Raw genomic sequence first — 20,926 nt, 5'->3', positions numbered from 1 at the left:
GTCAATAAACGGTCAAGGGTTTGAGGCTGCACAAGGCTGGACGATCTGATACTGGCACGGCTGGTGTTTCCGAGAAAACTCCCTCGCTTCGACGGAATTTGTGTGACGGAAGCCCATGAAGCTTGGAACCTCGTTTTTCAACAACAGTAAGCACTCCCGCACGAGTGAAGCTTGCACCTGAAGCAACCTCGACCGGCTGCTACAGTCCCAACTCACTCCTATCTGCGGAAGTCACGCGATTTGACCGTTCTGGCGTCGATGATAAGCAGTTCCTCGATTCCGATCATTGATTTCCCGGCCAATTCGGGCACCATGAGAAACCCATAACGATTTCGAATATGGATCTTCCGGGAAGTCAAAGCTCTGGGGATGCAAGAGTTGAGGCTCTATGGAGGAAGCTGGATCCTCAGGGAAAGGGAGAGATTGACTTGAAAGGTCTTCAACGAGGATTGAAGAAGATAGACCACCCATTGAAGAATGCCAATGATATGCTGAAGGATGTTGTCAAAGCCATGGATAAGAACGGGGACGACGTTATTCAGTATGAAGGTAGGTCTCTTGACTGGTGCGAAGGGATTCTTGCAACGATCCTGCTTTGCTTCGTCTGGATCTCTATCCAGCCTCTAGGCTAACAAAAGCTTTTGTAGAGTTCCGCACATTCGTCGAGCGCACTGAAAAGGAGCTTCTATCGCTGTTCGAATCCATAGACAGAGATCACAACGGCAAGCTGGACAAGAGTGAGCTGCAACTGGCGTTCAAGAAAGCTGGATTGATAGTGCCAAAAGCGAAGCTGAACGAGTTCTTTGCGGAGGTGGACGAAAACCACGATGTTCGCGTCTCCTACCCATTCGCCTTGCCCATTCGCCCGTTGCTAATTATTTCTAGGGATACATAAGCTTTGATGAATGGAGGTAAGTCATATACTTTTGTTTTGCTGAAGATTCAGGACTAGTCCGTAGGTAGTTGGGGTTTTGCTGGTTCGCTTTCTCGCATGCCTTGCGAACCGTGGAACTGCTTCATTGATGATGTCGCCGTCGCCGTTGCTGATACCGTTACAGAAACTTCCTACTATTCCTTCCCACAAACACGAAAACCCCAGCCCTCAAAGCGGTCTTGTCTTATTATTCTTCTGCAGTGGCGTTAAATTCCGAGGGCGATACTTCCATCAGGGAGGACACACTTGAAGGCCTAGGTAGACTGCCACAGTTTCTTAATATTTTGTTTGGAGCTATTTTCAAGATCGCCGCGCCTACACCTCCCTCCCTTTCTACGAAACCCCAACAATCTACATCTGCAGTCGACGATCCCACAACAAGTCAAGGAGTCGACGACAAGATGTTCGAGTTCCATCACGCCCACTTCATCGAAGCCACTCGAGACACTGACCTCGAGGAGTCCCGACTTCCATCCGCCAACCCAGATCAGTCAGCCATGGATAAGAAGGGCATTTCTGAACATGTCGCAACCAAGAAATTCTGGCTAATTGAAATTCTTCCCGACCCAGGCTATTTCGTAGCTGGCGGAGTAGCAGGAGCATTCTCTCGAACCTCAACAGCCCCTCTAGATCGCCTCAAGGTTTACTTGATCGCGCACGTTGATACTGCGAAAGGCTCTATTGCAGCCGCAACCCGAGGCGATGCTAAGGTGGCAGCGAGAAGCTTCGGTAAGCCACTCGTGGATGCATGCCGAGAGCTTTGGAAGGCTGGCGGAATGCGTAGCTTGTTTGCTGGTAGGTTACATACCCCAAAGATCAGAAGTTTAACTGACGTTTCTAGGCAATGGTCTCAATGTCTTGAAAGTAATGCCAGAGTCTGCAATTAAGTTCGGCTCCTTCGAAGCTACTAAGAGAGCACTATCCCAGCTGGAAGGACATGGAGATCCCCAAAAGATCAATGGATATTCCAAATTCATAGCCGGTGGTACCGGAGGTATTGCATCACAGTAAGCCTCTACTCGACTTCACGCGAACCCTTTGCTAAGCATCTACTCTAGGCTCGTGGTCTATCCAATTGATACGCTCAAATTTCGGTAAGCATACCTACCAACTTTCCAAACACATTGCGGCTCAACTGACAAATCATCAGCATGCAATGTGAGACCGTCTCGGGCGGCCTGCGCGGCAACAAGCTCATCATAGCTACATGGAAAAAAATGATAGCACAGGGCGGTCTCCTCGCTCCTTACCGTGGTTTGACGATGGGCCTGATCGGCATGTTCCCTTACTCCGCCATTGACCTCGGAACCTTCGAATTCCTCAAATCTGCACTCGCTCGCCGCAACGCAAAGATCTTGGGTTGCCATGAAGACGATGCGTTGCCAGGATCGTTCGCAACCGGCTGTATTGGTGCGTTCTCAGGAGCTTTTGGTGCCAGCATTGTCTACCCAATCAATCTTTTGCGAACCAGACTGCAGGCCCAAGGAACTGTTCTTCACCCGCCTACGTACACAGGAATATATGACGTTGCACAGAAAACTGTCACCAACGAAGGAATCCGCGGCTTATTCAAAGGAATTACGCCAAATCTTCTAAAGGTTGTCCCTTCTGTTGCCATCACCTACGTGGTCTATGAGAACACTAAGAAGATCATGGGCCTACGTTAATTATCCAGGGGTGGCTTTGCTATAGCAACTCACTATCCGCTGATATTCACAGTAGATAACAATGGTTATTTGGGCAGGAGGTATTATTGGATGCTGGGACGTTTTGCAGCAGGTTCGGATGGGACATTACTGAGAGGCACTTGCTTCCACATGGCATCTCTTTTTTACATTTCTCACAGACACGGCCTTCGATAGCGCGCTACTAAGAAGGGGAATCATCGAGCAAGCATTTTCTGCTTGCGGTTCTGTGCATACTTGCTGCGATTGTACTTTACGAGGGGTTGGTTGCATACAGACGGCGTTCACCATTTGCTTTTAGTCATACTGGAGTTAGGATACCCGACCTACGGTTAGATGGGATGGTCATAACAAATGGGTACGTAGCGCCAATAGTCACAGTCATAAGAATAGATGAACAGTATCAATGCATTTGCGTCAGCCCGTGGATTGTCTCACCTGACCATATATCAAACGTGAGAGTGCCGGCCATGGAATTTATACTATAGAATAGCTCTATTATTCACATATAAGATACAACAAGGTGTGAATCAGCCAACCGTCAAGTCTATCGTCTTGGTCACGTCCGCGATCAAACGCGATCAACAAAGGCTGAGGGCTGTCAACAGTCGACATCAAAGATCGATCTAAGAGATCAACATCCCACATCCCTTCCTGCGGTCGATTCCCAACACTTAAGTATCTCCATATCCACCTTTTTATACCTAACTTCCCAATGCACAACAGTCTCGACATCCTGTACAGCGATGCCCAGAGTCGGCAGAGCCAGGATCCTCTCCCTGCCATCAGATTCCCGAACTGCGATAGCCGGCAATGTCCACCTCACATCTCCAGGGGCTAGGTTCCTTAACACAATGCGGAGCCGGTCCTGTTCTTTCTTTGTGAGCGACCGTTTGAAGGTGGCTAAATCATCTTTGAGAAAGGGACGGATGGACAGCGGTCTAGTGCCTCGGTTTTGCACCCGCAGCCAGAAGCGCCCGTCGTAGAGGGCCCAGGGAGACGTGGATGAGCTGGTAGAGGGAGGGATGGGGATCCTGGGTCGGTTCGAATGCGTTGATGATGTGTAAGGCTGTCGCGAGATCAGCCACGTGCAATTAGCTGCCGGGCATCGTCCTCCTTCCTCCTGTATAGCTGCTGATAATGGCCGGAACTGGACTCCGGATACAGTGAATGCGGTTGGTCGCGCTGGGGCTGCGTGCTGCTTCGAAAGCTCAGCGAAGAAGATCCGCTCGACGGCACCGTGTAGTGAATGAAGGTGTACGTGCTCCTCGGGCGTCACGAACGTGATCACCTGGCGTAAGAGCAGAGCTGCAATCAGTCCAGTATCGCTCCGTGACCGCGAGTTGCGCAAGGGGCTCAGGTCAGGGAAGCGGATGGTTAAGGTGCCGGTGCGAGTCTCGAAGCCCTTGATCATACTTTTACCAAGATATGACTTCGCTTCATTCAGGAGATCGTTGCTCTTCATCTCGAATTTCTCGGATAGGCTCAGAATAGCGGGAGTTGTCAAGGCAGGTGGCATGGCGTGAGAGCTGTACATCTTCCTAATAGCGTTCCTCGTAGTGACAGTTGGGTCTTGGTTTGTGTGGTCTTCGAACCATTCCATCTGCACAGCTTTGCAAGTAGCTATCAAGCGAGCCTTGCTGAATCCCAGCAAAGGCCTGTAGACTCTGATACCACCGGTTTCAATCGCCAGAGAGTTCGTGTATTGATGAGATTCCTGGGATTGCATGGGGTGACTTCCGGCCGTGTCCAGCCCACCGCTCTCATGGACACCATGAATACCTTGACATTCTGGAATCTCCGAGTCACGTTTCATGCCCACGAGACCAAACATTCGATGGCCATTGATCAACCTCATCAGTACAGTCTCTGCCTGGTCATCTTCGTGATGGGCAAGGAACAGCGAATCGATCCCACTGTCTCTGCAAGCCTTGCCCAGCGTTTGAAACCTGTACTTCCTGGCCAGTGATTCAAAATTAGGTAAATCTGCGGGGCGTTGATAGTCACCCCAGTCGATCTTCAAAACTTGTGTACGGATTCCTTTTGAAATTAGCTTTTTATTTCTTCTTATTACGGAGAAGGGCTCGAATACCGCGTCGTTCCAATACGTTCGACACTGCTCTTGCCTCAACATCACTACCCTCTCTTACCCCGTGATCTACAACAAAAGCTTTGAATTGGACGTGTGGTAGCACGGCGGCAGCTGTTTGAGCATAGTCATGGCGTATTCCAGAGCCTATGCTCTCGAAAGGGGTCTTCTGGATTCTAGAGCAGAGAGCTGCAAGAGCCATAGAATCAACCCCGCCACTTACAGCCAGGCCTAATTGATTGACCGTCAGCTCCCGTTTATTTTATAACGGATCATTCTCAACGATTTGAGGTTCTTGCATACCAAAGGTATTCGACCGCCGCGCCCCGTAGGAGCTGGGCCGCCTCCATGTCGAGAACAGCGCGTTGGCAAACTCTACCACCGAAATCGGGCGAGCGGGAGAAGGCAGCACCTTCAAGCTGGCACTGGCACCCATTCCATTGTTACTGCGGAAATACTTATGGTATATGGGTGAGGACCAAGAATTGGACCTAGGATGACTAAAGGTTTGGGTAGTGGTAGCTAGATAGGGGGAAGTGTGGCAGCATCAAATTCTAGATCTTCCAAGTAAAATATTTATAAATAGACGAGCTCTCCTACAACCTCGCCGAAACCGTCACGGCCATGGACCCTCACCTCCCATGCTGGCGCCGGACCATTCCATGCATGTGAAGGTACCCCTTACCTCTCTATAACGTTTGCCTCCCGGGGGGCTTCTTCTAACAATGGTTTCCCAAGCCCAGCCTACGTTCACTACAGCCCTCCTCTCGGGTGCTTTGGCTGGGACCACCGTCGACCTCTCTCTCTACCCTCTCGACACCCTTAAGACGCGACTCCAGTCCTCCGCCGGCTTTCTTGCCTCGGGAGGCTTCACCGGCATCTATCGTGGTGTCGGCAGCGCAATTGTCGGCTCTGCGCCGGGCGCGGCACTTTTCTTCTGCACCTACGAGTACTCAAAGAGCTTATTATTCGCGAGACGGAAAGCCAAGGAGGTCACGGATGGCCAGGTCGGTGATTGGACGGCGCCAATCGAACATATGATAGCTGCCAGTCTTGGGGAGGTCGCTGCGTGTGCTGTCAGAGTCCCAACAGAGGTCGTGAAGCAGCGGGCTCAGGCTGGCCAGCGTCCTTCGTCTCTGGCCTCGTTAGCAGCCATTCTCTCACAGCATCGCACCATTGGCATCCGGGGGGTTTGGATGGAGTTATATCGCGGATGGTCCGTTACCATCATGAGGGAGGTGCCGTTCACGGTTATACAGTTCCCGCTGTGGGAGTCGATGAAGGAGTACCGAAGGAGAAAGTCTGGGAAGGACGGGATCACGGCTTTTGAGAGCGCGTTATCGGGGAGTGCTGCTGGTGCTATTGCTGCGGGCATCACAACGCCTTTGGATGTTCTCAAGACGAGAATGATGCTGGCTAAGGAGAAGACGGCCATGGTACCTTTATTGAAACAAATTTTGAAGGATAGCGGCCCCAGGGCCTTTTTCGCAGGGATCGGGCCCCGAGTGCTTTGGATCAGTGCAGGTGGTGCTATATTCTTGGGCTCTTATCAATGGGCATATAATTCGCTCTCGAGGGAGGGGTAGATCACCCATAATGTTGGGCGCGATATTGAAGAAGAAATCATCACGTATAACGGCAGACAAATAGACGAGATGGCCGTGGGGGGCCTTATTCAGGGTTACAATTAGAGACCCTTTAGATAAAATACACTTCAATCCATGAAAGAACTCTCTGCATAGTTTCTCTAAGAGGATTTGTGAGAATACCTGCAGGATCCTCGATAATAAATACCATCCGAAGCTATTTCCCAGATGGTATATCTACCTACTGTCTACCAACCAGACCAGCTTAGCTCATCGTCCCGTCCATGGAGACCAAACTCATGGACTACACCATTTGCTATCGCGCTTGACTTATATGAATCTCGAACCAACTATGAACAAGGGTCAAGATAGATATGATGTAAAAGTACCACTCGATCAGACAAATTCTGACTGTCGAGATCTCACGCAGCAGAAGGTGTAGCAGCTTGAGCAGCTGAGGTAGAAGTGTCAGTCGCTGAGTTCAGCACCTTCTCAAAATTGATGAGTTTTCGACCATTGCTCTTGTAGTACAACAATACATCCGCACCCCCTTTCCAAACATGGGCACGGAGGGTAGCAAGACTCATAGTTATTGGTAATTTCTAGATCATATATCAGACGAAAGTCAAACCGATGTTAAGGAGGAAACATGCCTGGTCATAACAATACAATTCCAAATATTCCTCTGGTCGCAACGCATTGGGGTCCGGTTCTTCTGGGGGAGGTTCGATGCGCTCCGCTACATAGGCCAATATTTTCTTGACTCGTAGCATCCTATTGGCATTCAAGCGCGAGTTGCCATCGGGACCAGCGATGCTGGGGAGAAGGTCCTGCCAAGGTTGCAACACGAAGGAAACCTTCACCGGCTCCTTCAATGGGATCCTGTTCTGCTACAATGTTAGATGACAGCCCAGTAATGATGCGGATTGTAAATGTACCCTTAGAAGTAAATCTCCGAGCCACATCGGTGCTCGTTCCTCGATCAGACTTGCGTCTTCGCCGAGCGTCGCAACTGTTCCTCTGTAAAGATCTGCACTCCCACCAGAAGTCTCTTCTTGAATGATAACCGTAGTCATCGGTGGGGGTTTGAGGACCGGTGTCTCATTCGGCGGGCTTGGCGTGATACCAGTCTCAACTGGCTGATCTGGATTCTCTTGTAAAGCTTTCTCATACTCGATTCTGATCTTTTGGACAACACCGCGAAAGTTATCATCAACCTCTTTCTCCTTCTCTCCGCTTTCCGAGGTTTCAGAGCCGTCCTCAACTTTCTCATCAAGTACAACAGGCTTCTCGGTGTTGGTCGATGCAGACCGATTAAGCTTCTTGCTACCAAAGGACATCCCCATTCGAAACTTCTTTCCGAAGAGGTTACTACTGTCCTTGCCACTATTCTCCTTATCCGGGTCGGACGGTGATTTTGGAGGTTTATCATCGTAGCGCTCTCCTGGGGTTATAACGGATTTTCCACTGGCATCAGGAGAGAGGGGTGTGCTTGAGAAATAATCGACAGGCTTGTCGGCGGAGGTCCGGCTCGCCTGAGATCCTCGTGTATCGAGAGGAGCTCCACCTTCTGGAACACCAGGTAGATGATTGAGAGGCGCTGGTGTGGCAACACCAATACCCATGCCTGGGGTCATTGGAAAAGGAGTTCCATTCGCGCGAGGTGTGGCCAAGCCTACACTATCCTGCCCGGTAACTAATGGTGGCGTGGGTATCTGAATGGATAACGGCGGCGCATTGATGCGAAGCCCCTTATTTACACTCTCATTCAGTTCTTTCCGATAGATCTCGTCTCGTTTGATCATTTCGTCGACAAGATTTGAGAAAAGGTGGCGTAATATCCATTTCCCAAGATTTACTAGCAGTGCCACGTCAGAAATGCTGCAGGCTCAACTCGAGTCTTCAATTCTAGCACACTTACTTCTCTGGTCTTCTCGAAATTCAACAGCCTCTTCCAATTCAAGCTCATCAGCATACATCTCAGCATCAAAGCAATTATATTCCTCCAGCACTACAGCCAGTCGGCCAGTTCGAGTATCTATCGAGCACCATGGAGCAACGGCCTCCATAGTGTTGACTTCTGGTTCAACATCTTCAAGGTGTCTCTTGCCGAATGATTGGATGGGAATACACTTTTGCAAGGTCAGCGGAAACCCTAGAATCTCGCGACAGGAAACATACCAGCAGCAAATCCCAAAGTAGAACATCACCAGCAGTATCTAAGGTCAAGACTCTCCGTCTATCATTTAGCAGTTTATGCTTTACCAGGCCATGCTGTCCTTCGATCGTTTCTTCCGGTAAAGCGTGAATTGGCACAATCACCCCAATATCCGGGTCTACAATCATCTCGGGGCCTTTCCGAAAGCTCCAGCCCGAAAATGTATCGTCGGCATCTCTTGTTACCGGGGCAGGAAAGTTGGCAGTATTTGAGATCCTCAAGACTGACTGTGCAGAAATTTCCGTCTTGGAATGGCCATTTGCGATAGGGGGGCTAGGTTGCTTCGGCCGTGAGGCTGTACTAGTAGCGCTGTGGTGCCGATAGGCCTCTGGTAATTGGATATCGTCTCCAGTATCAACATTTGCCCAGCGATTGATAGAAGAGCTTGAAGTTGCAGTCCAGATATAATCCCCACAAGCAATAACTTTGTTCACGCCGTCATTTTCTTGGGCTACCGCGAGTGAAAGGCCATCGTCCATCTCGCCAAGGGTGCCTCTGACATCGGTCTTCACCACCAGACCGGATCGATCGCCGCTGTAGAAAATTCCGAGGTTCGGATCATCTGAATAGAGAGACCAGACACTGTCATTGTGCATTGTCAATGTGTGAATGCATCGTCCTGCCGTGACACTCCAAACTTTGACCGTCTGGTCGGAACTCGCGGTCATAATCGTGTCGCCCGTCTCGTTGATTAGGATATCTCGAATATTATCTGTATGGCCCACAAACTTCGTAATTCTCTTTCCAGATCTAGGATCCCAGAGCCGCACGATAGATTCCGGGCCTCCGCTTGCGAGTATGCTTCGACTCACACTCAAGGCATATACAGAACCTTTCTCGTTCTTCTCCTCGTCCCCGACCTCAATCTCGAGTTGGTTGCCTGCCCCATTGAGATCCCATAGACATATGCGTCGATCCAACCCTCCTGATGCAACCCAGTCCGCCTGAGGATGTGGTGTCGCAAGACATTTGACATAGTCGGCGTGTTGCCCAATTGTTTGAGGTGCTTCGATCCCGTCCGATAATGGTCGCCATACTTTGACCGTCAAATCGGACGATGCTGATACCAGAGCAGTGTTATTCTGTGCGAGGACAATATCGTTGACCCAGTGGGTATGCGCCTGGGTTTGCGCCCTGAAAGTCGTTGGTCGGTGTTGTTTTGAGCGCGAGATTGTAGGAGGGTCTAATGGAGAATCGAATGGATTTTTGGAAGGAGATGCGCTCTTTAAATCAAGATGTAAATCCCAGGCACAGATTGCGCCGTCTCTGCCCCCCGAATAACTGTCAACCTGTTAGCCAGCTCTTTAGGTCGCTATGCTTGGTGCGAAGCACAATGACGGTTCTGGCTTACAGGATCGATTGCTCACTGTCGACAGCGAGACCATTAACTCCTAATCGATGCCCGCCGGGGGAATTTGCGAGAGGAAGGACTGTGTTTGCAGAAGAATGATGAGCTCCCTCCCTCCGGAACCACGATGCGGGGAACAGAACTGACCATAGCTTATCCTTTGCCTAGCCTTTCTGGCCATCGCCACTTTTCACGACGGCAGTCACACGCATCAGGATTCTGCGAGCATAGAGTGATTGTCACACGATCCTATCGATGCATGTAAGCACAATAGCAATGCTGCGCTGAGGAGTGAAGTGCAAGTATGGATCCAACGGTGATGCCGGGCATCACTACTCCGTAGGCGGGTCTCGTTCGGCCTGCACTCCGTACGCTCCGTACGTAATACATACAGCCCGCCGTTGAATGCAGATCGCCTGAACGTGGGGTCGCGTCTATTTGACAGCTGCGGATTATGTTAATAGCCGCCCAGGCAAACGAATCTGTAGGTTTTGCAAAGATCGTTGTTGGGCAATTCTAACGTTTCTGGCTTGTATTTTTATGCCTAACGTAGGTACCGTACCCTAAATACTCGTTGCCGTTGTCTCCTCCTATCCAGTCCAGGCCACCGAATCCTTCATAACCAATAATCAAACAATAAGGGTATCTTTCGCATTCCTTCTCCCAAAACGCCAAGAATCATATCCCTTCAAATAAGACCTCCTTTCGCCCATTCGAAATCACCAGTGAACCCCCGATTAAGTAGCACAGCAGCAATATTCCTCCGCTGCTGTGTCATATCGCTTTCTCTGTAGCATGAGGTATCAAGCCCGAGAGCGACACAGAAAGCGTTTGTGCATACGAACACCCCACAGTCATATCCGTTGTTCTGACGAGCACACGCAGTCCGGGGGGTTTTCCATTCCTCTTCGATGTATGCATCTCCAAGCTGGAATTTGAGCCAACTTCGCATAAGGTTGACGAAATGTTGTGGACTGCCTCCCATACTATCAAAATACTCGATGGTCTTGGCTATTGGCCGCACTACACCAACGGTCCAATGACTCCCTTTACATATCGGGATAAATACGGAGTCTACCTCCATTAAAGATGTGCCAGGTGCCTTTTTCCTTCTCATCAGGCCTTGCGTACTGGCCGGCCCTTTCTTGATGAGGTTTTCGTAGAAGAAGCTGTTGTGGGCAATGAATTTCGGTACTTGTTTGGCCGATTCGCCAGAACCATACGGGTCAGCTGCTGCTGCACGGTTGGCAGCATCCACGATCCATTCAATATACGCGTTGATGATTTCGTCATTAAGCCAAGCGTGATGGCCCAGAAGGGTCTGGAAATCTTTCAGACGAAGTTCTGTTCCTCCAATTGTGGTGGTAATGACACGATGCGGGCTGTTCGTCCATTGCGCGTCGTTCACAGCACTTTCCCAGGCAGGGCTTAACGGTTGTACCAGGGCTTTCAGTGGGTGGCGTCTAGTAAGCCTGAGTTCTTTTGCTGCACGGATAGCAGCTTCCCTCTCCTTGACTTTCCGCTCTCTGGCCAGCCTTGAGCGTTTCTCAGCGATAAATTCCGAAGGGTTCAATAACGCGGGCTCCTTCTCATCCTCGGGAGTGAGGAGGAGGTTGTTCAGCCGTTCTTCCAAAGTAATCCCATTGTCTGGCGTTCTATATTTGCTCCGTGACGAGTATTGGGACCTTTGAACAGATTTTGGGGTGGTAGGATTGAGTGAGAAGCTGAGCCTAGGTCCAGGGGCGCGGACGGGAGGCAATATGAGCTCGCCAGTGCTTGGTGAATGGAAGGAATCGGAATATCTGCGATAGAGGAACCCTTGCGAATTTTTGCTCTCGTCTGAAACTGGTTCTTCTGCCTTTGGCTCTGGTTCTTCTACCCTTGGTTCGGGTTTCGAGCTCGCCTTGAGCAAGCCAAGCTCCGGGGGAGCCCAGTAGTCATTGATGCGCTGCTGGAAATCATCCTCGGTAACGCAGCCTGTATAATCCAGTTTCCCGCGACCCGCCTTTCGATGCTCATCGACAACCGACCTCGATCTGGATTGATTTGTGGGCCGCAGCTTCTGACGCTTGAGCGCAGTTGCACCATCATCCCTCTCTTGAGATGACTGTATATGGGAATCTGCGACGACTAAGGCTGTATTAGAATATAATTAAGCACCGCATGCTTCTGTACTCACTCTTGCTTGATGTATAGCTCATTGTGGTGTAAGTTGGAACCCCAAACCAGCCTGTGCACCAATCTCTACACCAAGACCAGGCTCGAGAGATCGCGTCGCTGATGGTGGTCATAGTAGTGGGGGCTTGAACAGGCTGAGCAATTTGTCAGTTTTAGTTGCAAAATGCTAGATCAGGACCCAAGAAAGTGACTTTACCTCCAGGACTTCGGTCGAGTTGCGGTTCAGCTCCTGGGATGCCCTTCTCTTTTGACTGGTCATTTCGAGGAAAAGACCGCGCGATCAGAAGGTCTTGGCAGGGTCAACATCGAGGAGTGAGCAGTTGTTGAGATAAGTTAGGTCATCCGCAGTTCATCATTTGGAGATCGGTGTGTTGTTGGGCTGTTGTATGTATCTGTTGTTGTAGCGTACGTATTGAGAGGGTTTGAAAGAAACGCGATTACGGTTGCGGCTCGTGAACAAGCGCCACTAGTCCACTAGCGCCGATCAAAAAAGGGCGCGCTTCGTCTCTTCTTTCGCGATAATGTGTTTGCTCCGAAAATGGTAGATTCAAGAATAAAGGGATCAATATCAGCCACTACGGGAGAATTACAAGTGGTGTAAGGATCATTAGTTCTTTGTGAATAGGCATTAAGCTACATCAAAATATTTACTCCGTACAGTATGCGTCTTCTAACTTCATATCTAACTTCATAGCTGAGCTCTAGGCTCCCCAAAGCTCTTAGAGGAAAAGGCCCCAAAATAACTGTTCAAAGCAGCAACAGTCGCACTGCCTTCAACCAGGCTAACGACAATACCTACATAGCCGTCTGGTCGAACAACAATGACACCGCCCCTCTCCTGATCCAGCCCCATCTTAGCATGCGATGCCGCAGTTGCATCCGGGACTCTGTGATCCCAGATATCATCGGCATAAATATGATCCCGATATCTGGCCAACACCTGTGGGACATCTCTCGAAATCTCAATATCGCTCCTCTTGCTCGCAAAAATTGTGCAAAATGTGAAGAAATAGCTGTGGGGATTGTGCTTCTCGTGATGCGAAACAGAATTGATATCCGGACGCAGGTAGGAAGTGAAGAAGGAGGATTCCTTGTTGAGGTTATGGGCGAAATCTTGAAGGGCTTGGCTCGTTACAGAAGGCTTGCCTGCATAAACGTAGATTCTGAAGGAGCCGTTGAGTGGAATTTCTTGTTCGAGATGTACCACATTAGCATCTACAACGCGGGTAACATTGGAATTGATGAGAATGCGCCCGGTGCGGTTCTTGTTGCCCTTGGGGTTGATTATGCTTGATTGCGCAGGGTGCGAAGGCGACCAGTTGAGCGAATTTGGGTTATAGGCTACTCCGTAACCGCTGGTAAATTCGCACGATTCTTTGAAGGTCTTGATGAATTGGTTTTCTTCCTCCCCGGCTGGTTTCTTCTCAGCTCCTCGTTCTGTTTCTGTTGCTGCTGCGATATCTTTCGCTGCTGGCGCCTTTTGAGAAAACAAAGCTGCATATTTGGCGTCGAAGTTCAGGAGGTTTTCAGCAATAAGCTTCCGTTCGGTTTCATATGAGTGGAGGAGAGACCTGTCAGCAAATCCAGCCTCAACATGGTGAATTTTCCAAGCCAAATTGAGCGCGTCGAGGAAGGCTGTGTTCATGCCCTGGCCGGCCTTGGGCTATAATATCGGTTAGCATATGGCCATCTATCTCAATGCGAGGTTTTCCTACACTATGTGTGTGGCAGGCATCGCCACCCATGAACACACGATGGTCAAGGGTATATTTGTCCGCGATACCTTGTCCAATTGGGTACACGGAGTACCATTCAACTCGCTCCCATTCGATGCTGTAAGGCTGCAAGATTCGCTTCGCTGAGTTTTGCACCTCTTCTTCTGTTGCGGTTTTCCGGGGGTTCCAATCAGGGTCTGTTGAGGACGCAATCTGGATATATAAACGGACGAGGTTGTTCTCTCGGGGAATAACCATAATCGAACCGTACTCTGAATGAATTGTGCATTTCATCTATGAAGAAAGGGTTAAGGCTGTTGAAACTCTCTGCATTCTTTATGGAGCTTACCTTGATATCCGGAAAGTCTGTCTTAACAACACCGTCCATGACTCCCCAGACATGCGCAATTGGATCCTTGTGTTTGATGCCAATCTTCAGCTGTTCTCTTACGAAAGACCGTGATCCCTCCCCGCTGAACAAGTATTTCGCTCGCACAGTTTCCTTTGCACCGCCATCAACATGCTCTAAATCCACCTCCACGGGGTATTCGGGGTCTTTCTTCTCGTCTGACCTGAAGCCTTTAATGGTCCAGGGTCTCTGAATGTTCACTCCATTCTTCTCCAGATCCGAGATAAAAACGCGCTCAATGAGTCCTTGATGCAAAAGGGTCGTGAATGGGTATCTAGCATCAATGAAACTCGGGCAACTTGCCCATGTTCCGGTTCTGGTTATACCCTTTGCCTTCGCACTAGGATCCCAGAATGCCACCTCATAGACTTTAGCAGGTTCATGGGCCATGATGGCTGGCTTCAGTCCCATGTTCCGCAGGAGGTCAAGCGATCGAGGTTGGATGCCATCCGCTCGCCCGGTCTTCGTTGGTTCGGGTCTGTTGTCGATGTGCTTGATTTTGTATCCCCATCTTGCGAGGCAGGTCGAGAGCAAAAGTCCCACTGGCCCAGCACCAATAATGACAATATCATAAGTGTCTAGAACCGGTTGTTCAGCCATGTTGTCGATAGGGGGTATACGAAGTCAGAAAAAAGGGATGGACGTGTGTAATACAGAGAAACTGGAGGAACAATCACACGATCTGACCCATGGGGACGTGGAGATGGGTTATTTTATATTCAGGACACTTCCAAGAGAAGAACATACCGTGGAGAAAGTTCGGAATTCTCTCCGGCACTTTCAAGTGCCAATGATAATGGGTCGCGCGCCATATCGCCGTTCAGCATGGATTTTCAGACGTTGCTAGGAGCGGCTGAGGGGCTACATAGGGCCGGACGTTGGATGCGGCAATGTTCGATTGCTGCAACAACAGGCCGAGATAGTCCCCCGCATTCAGTCCCAGCTACTCGGCTAGTACTTCGGTAGCCAGTGGCCATCGGCGTCTGATGACGGGAATAAATAAGCGCAGGGGCTCACGTAATCAGGTTCACGTGGTCATGGAGGCCACCGTATCCCTTCGACAACATCATCATCCAAAACCCTTCTGCAAGCGCCGGTGACAGAGTTCAGAATCATGTAATGGGCGCCCAGGGGCTGTAGATCAGGGACCCCAACTTTGAGATGTGGCAAAGCCGGGAATTGATCATGGCGGAGATTGATATGTCGAAGAAGTACGACGGGGCTTTCTTGTTGCCCGTCAGCTAAGCTCTGGCGGCCCTTCATTGATATCGACTCGCATCTCTCACAGAAGATATCTTGTCATCATGTGTGATCTTTCCTCGAAAACGCGAACCGCCTTTCTATACATGACTTCTTCGATCCCGCTGTCTTCTCTGAGGGTTTTAAACGGACGCTTCAGATCCCTTGACAGATCAAACGTATTTTGGGAGGGCAGTATTGCGACTTATGCTGAATATGACGGGTGTTTTGCCTGAGAGTTCTTGGCTTGGGAAGCTTGGAATCGGGTTGGAGAAATGCCGTCAGCTCGCTCTCGGAGTCGAGGCAGCGTTTATTGCGTCTCTGAATATAACTTTCCGCACTTTGAACAGGCTTTCATCTCCTTGTGTTCTCGATGCCGTTCAGAAGGATATGCCGCCTGGAAGTATGGGTCAGCGTAGAAAGGGCTCAGTAATCCTGTGAAGCCAGGAAGTCGGTATGGCCCAAGATCAAGCGATTCTCCTTGGGCTGCCACATCAAACAGGATGAACAGGATAGACCTCTCCACTGAAGTGGTCCTTCTTAGAAACACACATCTGCTCGAGATGAGCCAGTACTTGGGCCGGCGAAGGGCCCGACACAGTTCAAGACCACGCGATAGGGCAAACCGGATCTTTAGAAGAGGGACGAGAAGAAGGCAGGGGAGGATACGAATGATGCAGATTGGTCTACTCATTAGGATTTTAATCTTCAAAGCATATGTATTCAGGCGCTTGTATCTTCCTTGCCCTTGAAATTGGTAAGGAGGGAGGGGTAAATAAGTAGGGCCCAAGAGAAGAATCTGAATGTACCCGAGAGATTTGGTTGGTCCTCTTCTTTGGATTCTAATTTCCGAAATTCGTGCGCGGATTTTGTAGCTGGCCTTGCTCAGGAATGGTCATGTATTGGGGGCTTTGGCTTTGGTTTAGAGCGAGGCACAAAAACTACAACTCTCAGTTTTGACTGTCCTCTGACTGTCAACTTACCCCGCGTAAACTTGTTCCCCCACACTCCACCCACACAGCACTGGATCATACACTCTCACAGGTGCCGACCAATCCATTATTGTTCATTACCTGCATGTTTCCTTGTGCATTCGCATCTGCTCGTTATATTCTTGTACAGTCCTTTCTTTGACCTTTTCCCTTCTCATCTCTCGTGCGCCGCGCACTGCATACTTCTGAATCTGCGTCAGCATCCATCCGCACCACATCGCGGGCGCAGTATGCCGACGCCATCACTACCCCGTCATCGCGCCAGCTCTGCTGCTGATTCTAATCTCGACGCCCTTCATCCGATCCTAGAGAACTTTCATTTGCCAGTTGAGCTCGAGGGAGCCCCAAAACGTTCGGGTGTCCACAATCTACTCAGAGAAGGCTGGGATGAAGACCGTATGTGCCTTCGCCCTCTCCCTACAAAGCCAGTGCTAATAACATGAAGAATGCCGCAGATTTCCCCTTAAGCATGCCTCGGTCCCTCGAGACCTCAATTATAAGGATGGATTAATGGTAATTCACCCTCTACTTCAGGAGCGTTTTGGGGATGAAAACATGGACTTGGCCATTGGAGTCCTTGAAGAGTGAGTCTACCCGGAGAGAGAGAGAGAGTACTTCCTTTCCTGGGCTGTTTTATATACAATATATAATGCCTTCGTCTCATAGGGCTGTCTTAAGACACATAGGCCACAATACATTCCTGCCCTGTTTCGTCCCAATCCTGCAGCTGCTGACACTCCGGTCATCCAGATTAATTGAAGTTGACCCTGCTTTCCCCGTTCCATGTGAATATCAGCGCTGGAAACACCAACATGCAAAGAGATACGTAGGCTTCGAAAACTCCTCTATAAGATTCAACTTATTTATCCAATGTAGGACGACTTTCAACTTCCTCACGCCCCCCATACATCCACGATCATTCAGAATATCAAGCCCACAGAGGCCCTTGCTGAGTTCCGGGCTAGAAAAAGAAGGGGCCAGGCGCCTTTCTGGTCCCATTATATTCTTTGACAGGGGTCTTGACGAGGGCCTCGATGACTAGTGGAGTTCCAAGTCCTCAAACTACGAACCACAAGAACCTCTCACTGACTTGGAGTATCTGGGGAGTGTTATCCCTGTCGGAAATGGAAGGGCTCCATTACGCTTATCGACAGCGTTTCTTCCCGAATCAGACATTTTTCCTGAGTACGGTTTGCAACCAATGATAGATAGCAGCATGGAAGCAGCATTTTTCACGTCCTACTCACTGGCTTGTGAGCAAGGCAGACGCTATTGCGTGAAAACTAGTTCTCCCTCACAGAAACAGCACCGGGTATCAGGGAAGAACTATGACCGACCTAGAAATTACGACACTGGGTTTGTGGATTCCGTTGGAATGGATTTCTTTCCTGTCAGAGGGGAAGATTTGTCACAAGACGAGCAAGTCAAAGACGTGACACAAGAAGGGACTGGATCTGAGAGCGGTCAGATAGACAGTAGGGCTGTCTCGAAGTGGGACATGGTTCGAAAGTTGGTTTCTGTCCAGGAGTGGGAGTCACAGAAGCAGATATCCTTGAATTTCGATGGGGCCTCGGATCGATTCTCCTCCTCTGCTCCCAAATTCGACAACAAACAATCAAGATACCACAACACTATCAGACACAGTATTTCCCACAGCGAGAGATGGTCCACACCTTCAATCAGCAATAGTTCAATGGACCTAGATCGAGGACACGCTAGGCTTCCAGCCCTCTCTCCAACAAATCCAAAACCCTTGAATGTCCGCAAGCAATCAAGCCAAGTTTATCCCACCCCGAGTCAACAGCAATCGAATCCATACAATCCCTCCCAAGGACATTTCGAAACCCCAGTCTATCCACCTCGAATTTCTTCTATTCGCGAACGTTGGCAACCAAACGAAAGCGCCCAAGCTCGCGCGACGCGTATCAAGACCGCTTCTGCAGTTGACAACAGTGCACAATCAACACTGTCAAACTACAGAGTACATTATCTCTCCGATACTTCCATTGACGTGCCTTCTACACCCAACACCACGGCTCGGTCGATACTCTCCAGCTACAAAGAAAGCTATCTCTCCGACCTCCCCGACACGTCACCTGGAATCATGGGCGATTTTGTACCGATCGACTCATCGGATATGGCGTATAGGCCAGCAAAAGGGGAGGACAGTAAAGTTTTGTTTCACCCGTATACTTCCCTTTCATCACTCACAATGACGATTACTGATTTTTACCAGCACCTGCAAGGCCCGAAAAGTCACGAATGTTGTAAACCCTTATGAGTTCGAGCCATCCTCCCCGTATAGTAATGAGGCGCGTCAGACCAGGATCACCGACTTCATAGATAGCCATGAAGGCACTCTTGTTTATAGCCCACGGCTTTCACACATGAAGAATTCCCGTTCTGAGGGAAATGCGACTTACATGACGCGTCGATCTGATCCTACGGCTCACGAATCGAAGCCAACTGGCTATGCGATGCATAGGAGCGAGTCTTCTCCAAGTCATGAGTCTAAGCCAACTGGCTATGCGATGCATAGGAGCGAGTCCTCTCCAAGTGTTGCGCCACTCCGATTCCCTACATTTCGAGGCGGATCACTAAGCTCCGAACTTAGTTCATATTCCCTGGAAGATGATGGATCTGCCTCCCACGCTCGCCGTGGCCGTCAACAGAATGAACATGAAGGCCGCCATGACCGCCAAGATGTGGACACAGGGATGTTTGCTCCATCTTCTTCTCGTCAGTCGACTAAGGATTATGCTCGAAAGTCACGGTCCCGCTCTCCTTCTCGACTGCCACACCAGGAGTCAATGCATTCTTATGCGTACTCTCGTAACCTTCCTAGCTCGCCCACCAAGATCCTTGGCAATGTTTCCGAGCGCGATGAGCAGTCCCAAAGCCCGCCGTGTACTCCGCCCAAGAAGAGATCTCGCTCGCCAATGAAGAGGATGTTTGGAGAACACGGCTGGCTTGGGCCATCGCCTGATGAGAAGCCAGAGCATAATTTACGCTCCAAGAAATCATTTCTTCCTCGTAACGAAGATTCGCCCAATCGGAAGAAGACTACGATGATGGGAAAGCTTAAGACTAAACTTGAGGAAATTGTAAGTAGACTTTTCGTGTGAATGTGTCGCCATGGTTAACGGAGATCAGGCTGAAAAGGCAGATCTGAGTCCAATGTTCAAGTCCGACCACGAAAAGCCCGCCAAATCGATCCTGCTCTCAATATCCCTTGGACCGGCTGAGCAGGCCAGAATCTACATGGAAGTAGAACTCATGTTAGTTCACACAGCCAACAACTTTCTCATGAACCAATTCAGCCAAGGTCGAATTGCTGTGGACTCAATCAAGAAAACCGTCGACACGTGGAAAAGCAAGGGCAGACCAGTAGTGATCGAGTTCATGTATGACCAAACAACCCAGCGCGATCTTGTTGCAGCTAATCAGCACAACTTTCGATTCCACGGTGATGGGGCGGGTAGTGAACATCGAGTCAATTCAATGTTATACAATTGGAAGCAGGTCGCAAGCCAAATGTCGATTCGCACCTTCTGCAATGCAGATACAGTCGTTTTGAAGCTTCTTTTCGATATTGGCCAGGTCCTTGAACTCCTGGGTGCTGGAGAGCCAATGATGCTCAGACTTCAGAACATCCGAGCCATTGCTAGTGAACATATGCGGATTGCTCACAAGAAGGACATCAAATCTGGAACCCAGGCCCCTGCCCAAGGTCGAATGATGGCTTGGAACGTACAATCTTCAGTCGGCAACATCCCTAATGGCCAACCGCCCATGGAGGATGCTTACGGTGGCCTAAAGCTTGTACCAGACTCCTACACCAACTAATCTTGAAATACACCACTTCTGAGCCCTCCACCACGCTGAGGCGGGGATATGTACAGCATGATTTTATGTATGAGTCCCATCCATTGCACGACTACAATTTTTCTGTTCTTTTCTTTTCTTTTCGTTCCCCTCGTCAGCGCTCGTCAGCGTCTCGGACACGCGCCATCTTCCTATTCCGTGGGCACATTGGGTCCGTTCCTGAGATTCAACCTTTTCCAAATCGGCGCATTCGGTGGCAGCTTCCTCAATCTTGGGTCATCACCTCGATGTGCCTCTCGTCTAATAATGTTCATAAAAGGGTTGGCTCTTATCTTGACCTTTGCCCATTTCGTCTCGCGTCAAGCAAATCAGTTTTCTTTTGTCCTGTGGGAGGAGTGGAAGGAGTGGGAGAAGTGGAGGAAAGCTGCAGGCTCTTTCTGCCCAGCCCGGCTTGTCCTGTACGAGTAGGCGCTTAGCTAGATAATTCATCAATTCATCCTGTACAAGGTGTCCCAAGCTCGTGATTACTGTGGGGTTCTCTTTAAGGTTGATTTAGTTCAGACCTTTTCTAGCATCTGGGCTATTATTACTAAGTATTTAGTCATTCGAGGTTGCCAGGTACCTCGGAACCATTCTCGAGGTTGTGAGATACGTCATCGCGCCCTGAGGGCGAAGGTGACAGCACGCGCGAACCTTACTTCTTACGCC

General features: G+C 49.8%; 8 protein-coding genes across 8 annotated transcripts; 4 read left to right on the top strand and 4 right to left on the bottom strand.

Moving 5' to 3' along the window:
* The first annotated feature begins 155 nt into the window (after positions 1 to 155).
* Positions 156 to 3,012, top strand: M430DRAFT_65355 (hypothetical protein). The gene is made up of 7 exons (XM_024869167.1): positions 156 to 549; positions 648 to 829; positions 886 to 911; positions 1,059 to 1,729; positions 1,776 to 1,941; positions 1,993 to 2,028; positions 2,085 to 3,012. Exons 1-7 carry the CDS (start codon positions 339 to 341, stop codon positions 2,599 to 2,601), a joined length of 1,809 nt encoding a protein of 602 aa, XP_024722305.1. The 5' UTR covers positions 156 to 338; the 3' UTR covers positions 2,602 to 3,012.
* A 241-nt stretch (positions 3,013 to 3,253) lies between these two features.
* Positions 3,254 to 5,144, bottom strand: M430DRAFT_17709 (hypothetical protein; the record flags this gene model as incomplete). Its single annotated transcript, XM_024863725.1, has 3 exons — positions 3,254 to 4,659; positions 4,712 to 4,939; positions 5,012 to 5,144. The coding sequence occupies 3 exons, from the start codon at positions 5,142 to 5,144 to the stop codon at positions 3,254 to 3,256; spliced, it is 1,767 nt and encodes a 588-aa protein (XP_024722304.1).
* Positions 5,145 to 5,319: 175 nt separating this feature from the next.
* M430DRAFT_137093 (hypothetical protein) lies at positions 5,320 to 6,451 on the top strand. Its single transcript, XM_024862491.1, has one exon. It carries the CDS (start codon positions 5,434 to 5,436, stop codon positions 6,292 to 6,294), a length of 861 nt encoding a protein of 286 aa, XP_024722303.1. The 5' UTR covers positions 5,320 to 5,433; the 3' UTR covers positions 6,295 to 6,451.
* Positions 6,452 to 6,489: 38 nt separating this feature from the next.
* Positions 6,490 to 10,149, bottom strand: M430DRAFT_65353 (hypothetical protein). The gene is made up of 7 exons (XM_024869166.1): positions 10,008 to 10,149; positions 9,864 to 9,942; positions 8,476 to 9,793; positions 8,216 to 8,426; positions 7,233 to 8,152; positions 6,948 to 7,181; positions 6,490 to 6,896 (listed from the first exon to the last, which is right to left on the bottom strand). Exons 1-7 carry the CDS (start codon positions 10,039 to 10,041, stop codon positions 6,717 to 6,719), a joined length of 2,976 nt encoding a protein of 991 aa, XP_024722302.1. The 5' UTR covers positions 10,042 to 10,149; the 3' UTR covers positions 6,490 to 6,716.
* A 216-nt stretch (positions 10,150 to 10,365) lies between these two features.
* On the bottom strand, positions 10,366 to 12,435 carry M430DRAFT_137089 (hypothetical protein). Its single transcript, XM_024862490.1, has 3 exons — positions 12,235 to 12,435; positions 12,040 to 12,172; positions 10,366 to 11,990 (listed from the first exon to the last, which is right to left on the bottom strand). Exons 1-3 carry the CDS (start codon positions 12,295 to 12,297, stop codon positions 10,549 to 10,551), a joined length of 1,638 nt encoding a protein of 545 aa, XP_024722301.1. The 5' UTR covers positions 12,298 to 12,435; the 3' UTR covers positions 10,366 to 10,548.
* Positions 12,436 to 12,726: 291 nt separating this feature from the next.
* M430DRAFT_99661 (hypothetical protein) lies at positions 12,727 to 14,762 on the bottom strand (the record flags this gene model as incomplete). Its single annotated transcript, XM_024870207.1, has 3 exons — positions 12,727 to 13,701; positions 13,754 to 14,047; positions 14,103 to 14,762. The coding sequence occupies 3 exons, from the start codon at positions 14,760 to 14,762 to the stop codon at positions 12,727 to 12,729; spliced, it is 1,929 nt and encodes a 642-aa protein (XP_024722300.1).
* A 1,861-nt stretch (positions 14,763 to 16,623) lies between these two features.
* Positions 16,624 to 16,981, top strand: M430DRAFT_17704 (hypothetical protein; the record flags this gene model as incomplete). Its single annotated transcript, XM_024863724.1, has 2 exons — positions 16,624 to 16,789; positions 16,839 to 16,981. The coding sequence occupies 2 exons, from the start codon at positions 16,624 to 16,626 to the stop codon at positions 16,979 to 16,981; spliced, it is 309 nt and encodes a 102-aa protein (XP_024722299.1).
* Positions 16,982 to 17,609: 628 nt separating this feature from the next.
* On the top strand, positions 17,610 to 20,649 carry M430DRAFT_40921 (hypothetical protein; the record flags this gene model as incomplete). Its single annotated transcript, XM_024867443.1, has 3 exons — positions 17,610 to 18,580; positions 18,630 to 19,497; positions 19,547 to 20,649. 3 exons carry the CDS (start codon positions 17,610 to 17,612, stop codon positions 20,237 to 20,239), a joined length of 2,532 nt encoding a protein of 843 aa, XP_024722298.1. The 3' UTR covers positions 20,240 to 20,649.
* Positions 20,650 to 20,926: the final 277 nt, after the last annotated feature.

Source organism: Amorphotheca resinae (assembly GCF_003019875.1).
Source record: "Amorphotheca resinae ATCC 22711 unplaced genomic scaffold M430scaffold_4, whole genome shotgun sequence".
Lineage (NCBI taxonomy): Eukaryota > Fungi > Ascomycota > Leotiomycetes > Helotiales > Amorphothecaceae > Amorphotheca > Amorphotheca resinae.
This window is presented reverse-complemented; position numbering and strand designations above follow the sequence as displayed.

What these genes read in the sequence shown, in the direction of transcription:
- M430DRAFT_65353 (XM_024869166.1), bottom strand. Translation starts at nt 10,041, where the DNA reads ATGGCCAGAAAGGCTAGGCAAAGGATAAGCTATG. An exon ending in ATTTCGAGAAGACCAGAGAA is followed by an intron (nt 8,153 to 8,215) that starts GTAAGTGTGCTA and finishes TGGCACTGCTAG; the next exon opens with TAAATCTTGGGAAATGGATA. An exon ending in AATTGTATTGTTATGACCAG is followed by an intron (nt 6,897 to 6,947) that starts GCATGTTTCCTC and finishes TATATGATCTAG; the next exon opens with AAATTACCAATAACTATGAG.
- M430DRAFT_137089 (XM_024862490.1), bottom strand. Translation starts at nt 12,297, where the DNA reads ATGACCAGTCAAAAGAGAAGGGCATCCCAGGAGCTGAACCGCAACTCG. An exon ending in ACTCGACCGAAGTCCTGGAG is followed by an intron (nt 12,173 to 12,234) that starts GTAAAGTCACTT and finishes CAAATTGCTCAG; the next exon opens with CCTGTTCAAGCCCCCACTAC. An exon ending in GAGCTATACATCAAGCAAGA is followed by an intron (nt 11,991 to 12,039) that starts GTGAGTACAGAA and finishes ATACAGCCTTAG; the next exon opens with TCGTCGCAGATTCCCATATA.
- M430DRAFT_137093 (XM_024862491.1), top strand. Translation starts at nt 5,434, where the DNA reads ATGGTTTCCCAAGCCCAGCCTACGTTCACTACAGCCCTCCTCTCGGGT.
- M430DRAFT_65355 (XM_024869167.1), top strand. Translation starts at nt 339, where the DNA reads ATGGATCTTCCGGGAAGTCAAAGCTCTGGGGATGCAAGAGTTGAGGCT. An exon ending in ATAAGCTTTGATGAATGGAG is followed by an intron (nt 912 to 1,058) that starts GTAAGTCATATA and finishes ATACCGTTACAG; the next exon opens with AAACTTCCTACTATTCCTTC. An exon ending in ATTGATACGCTCAAATTTCG is followed by an intron (nt 2,029 to 2,084) that starts GTAAGCATACCT and finishes ACAAATCATCAG; the next exon opens with CATGCAATGTGAGACCGTCT.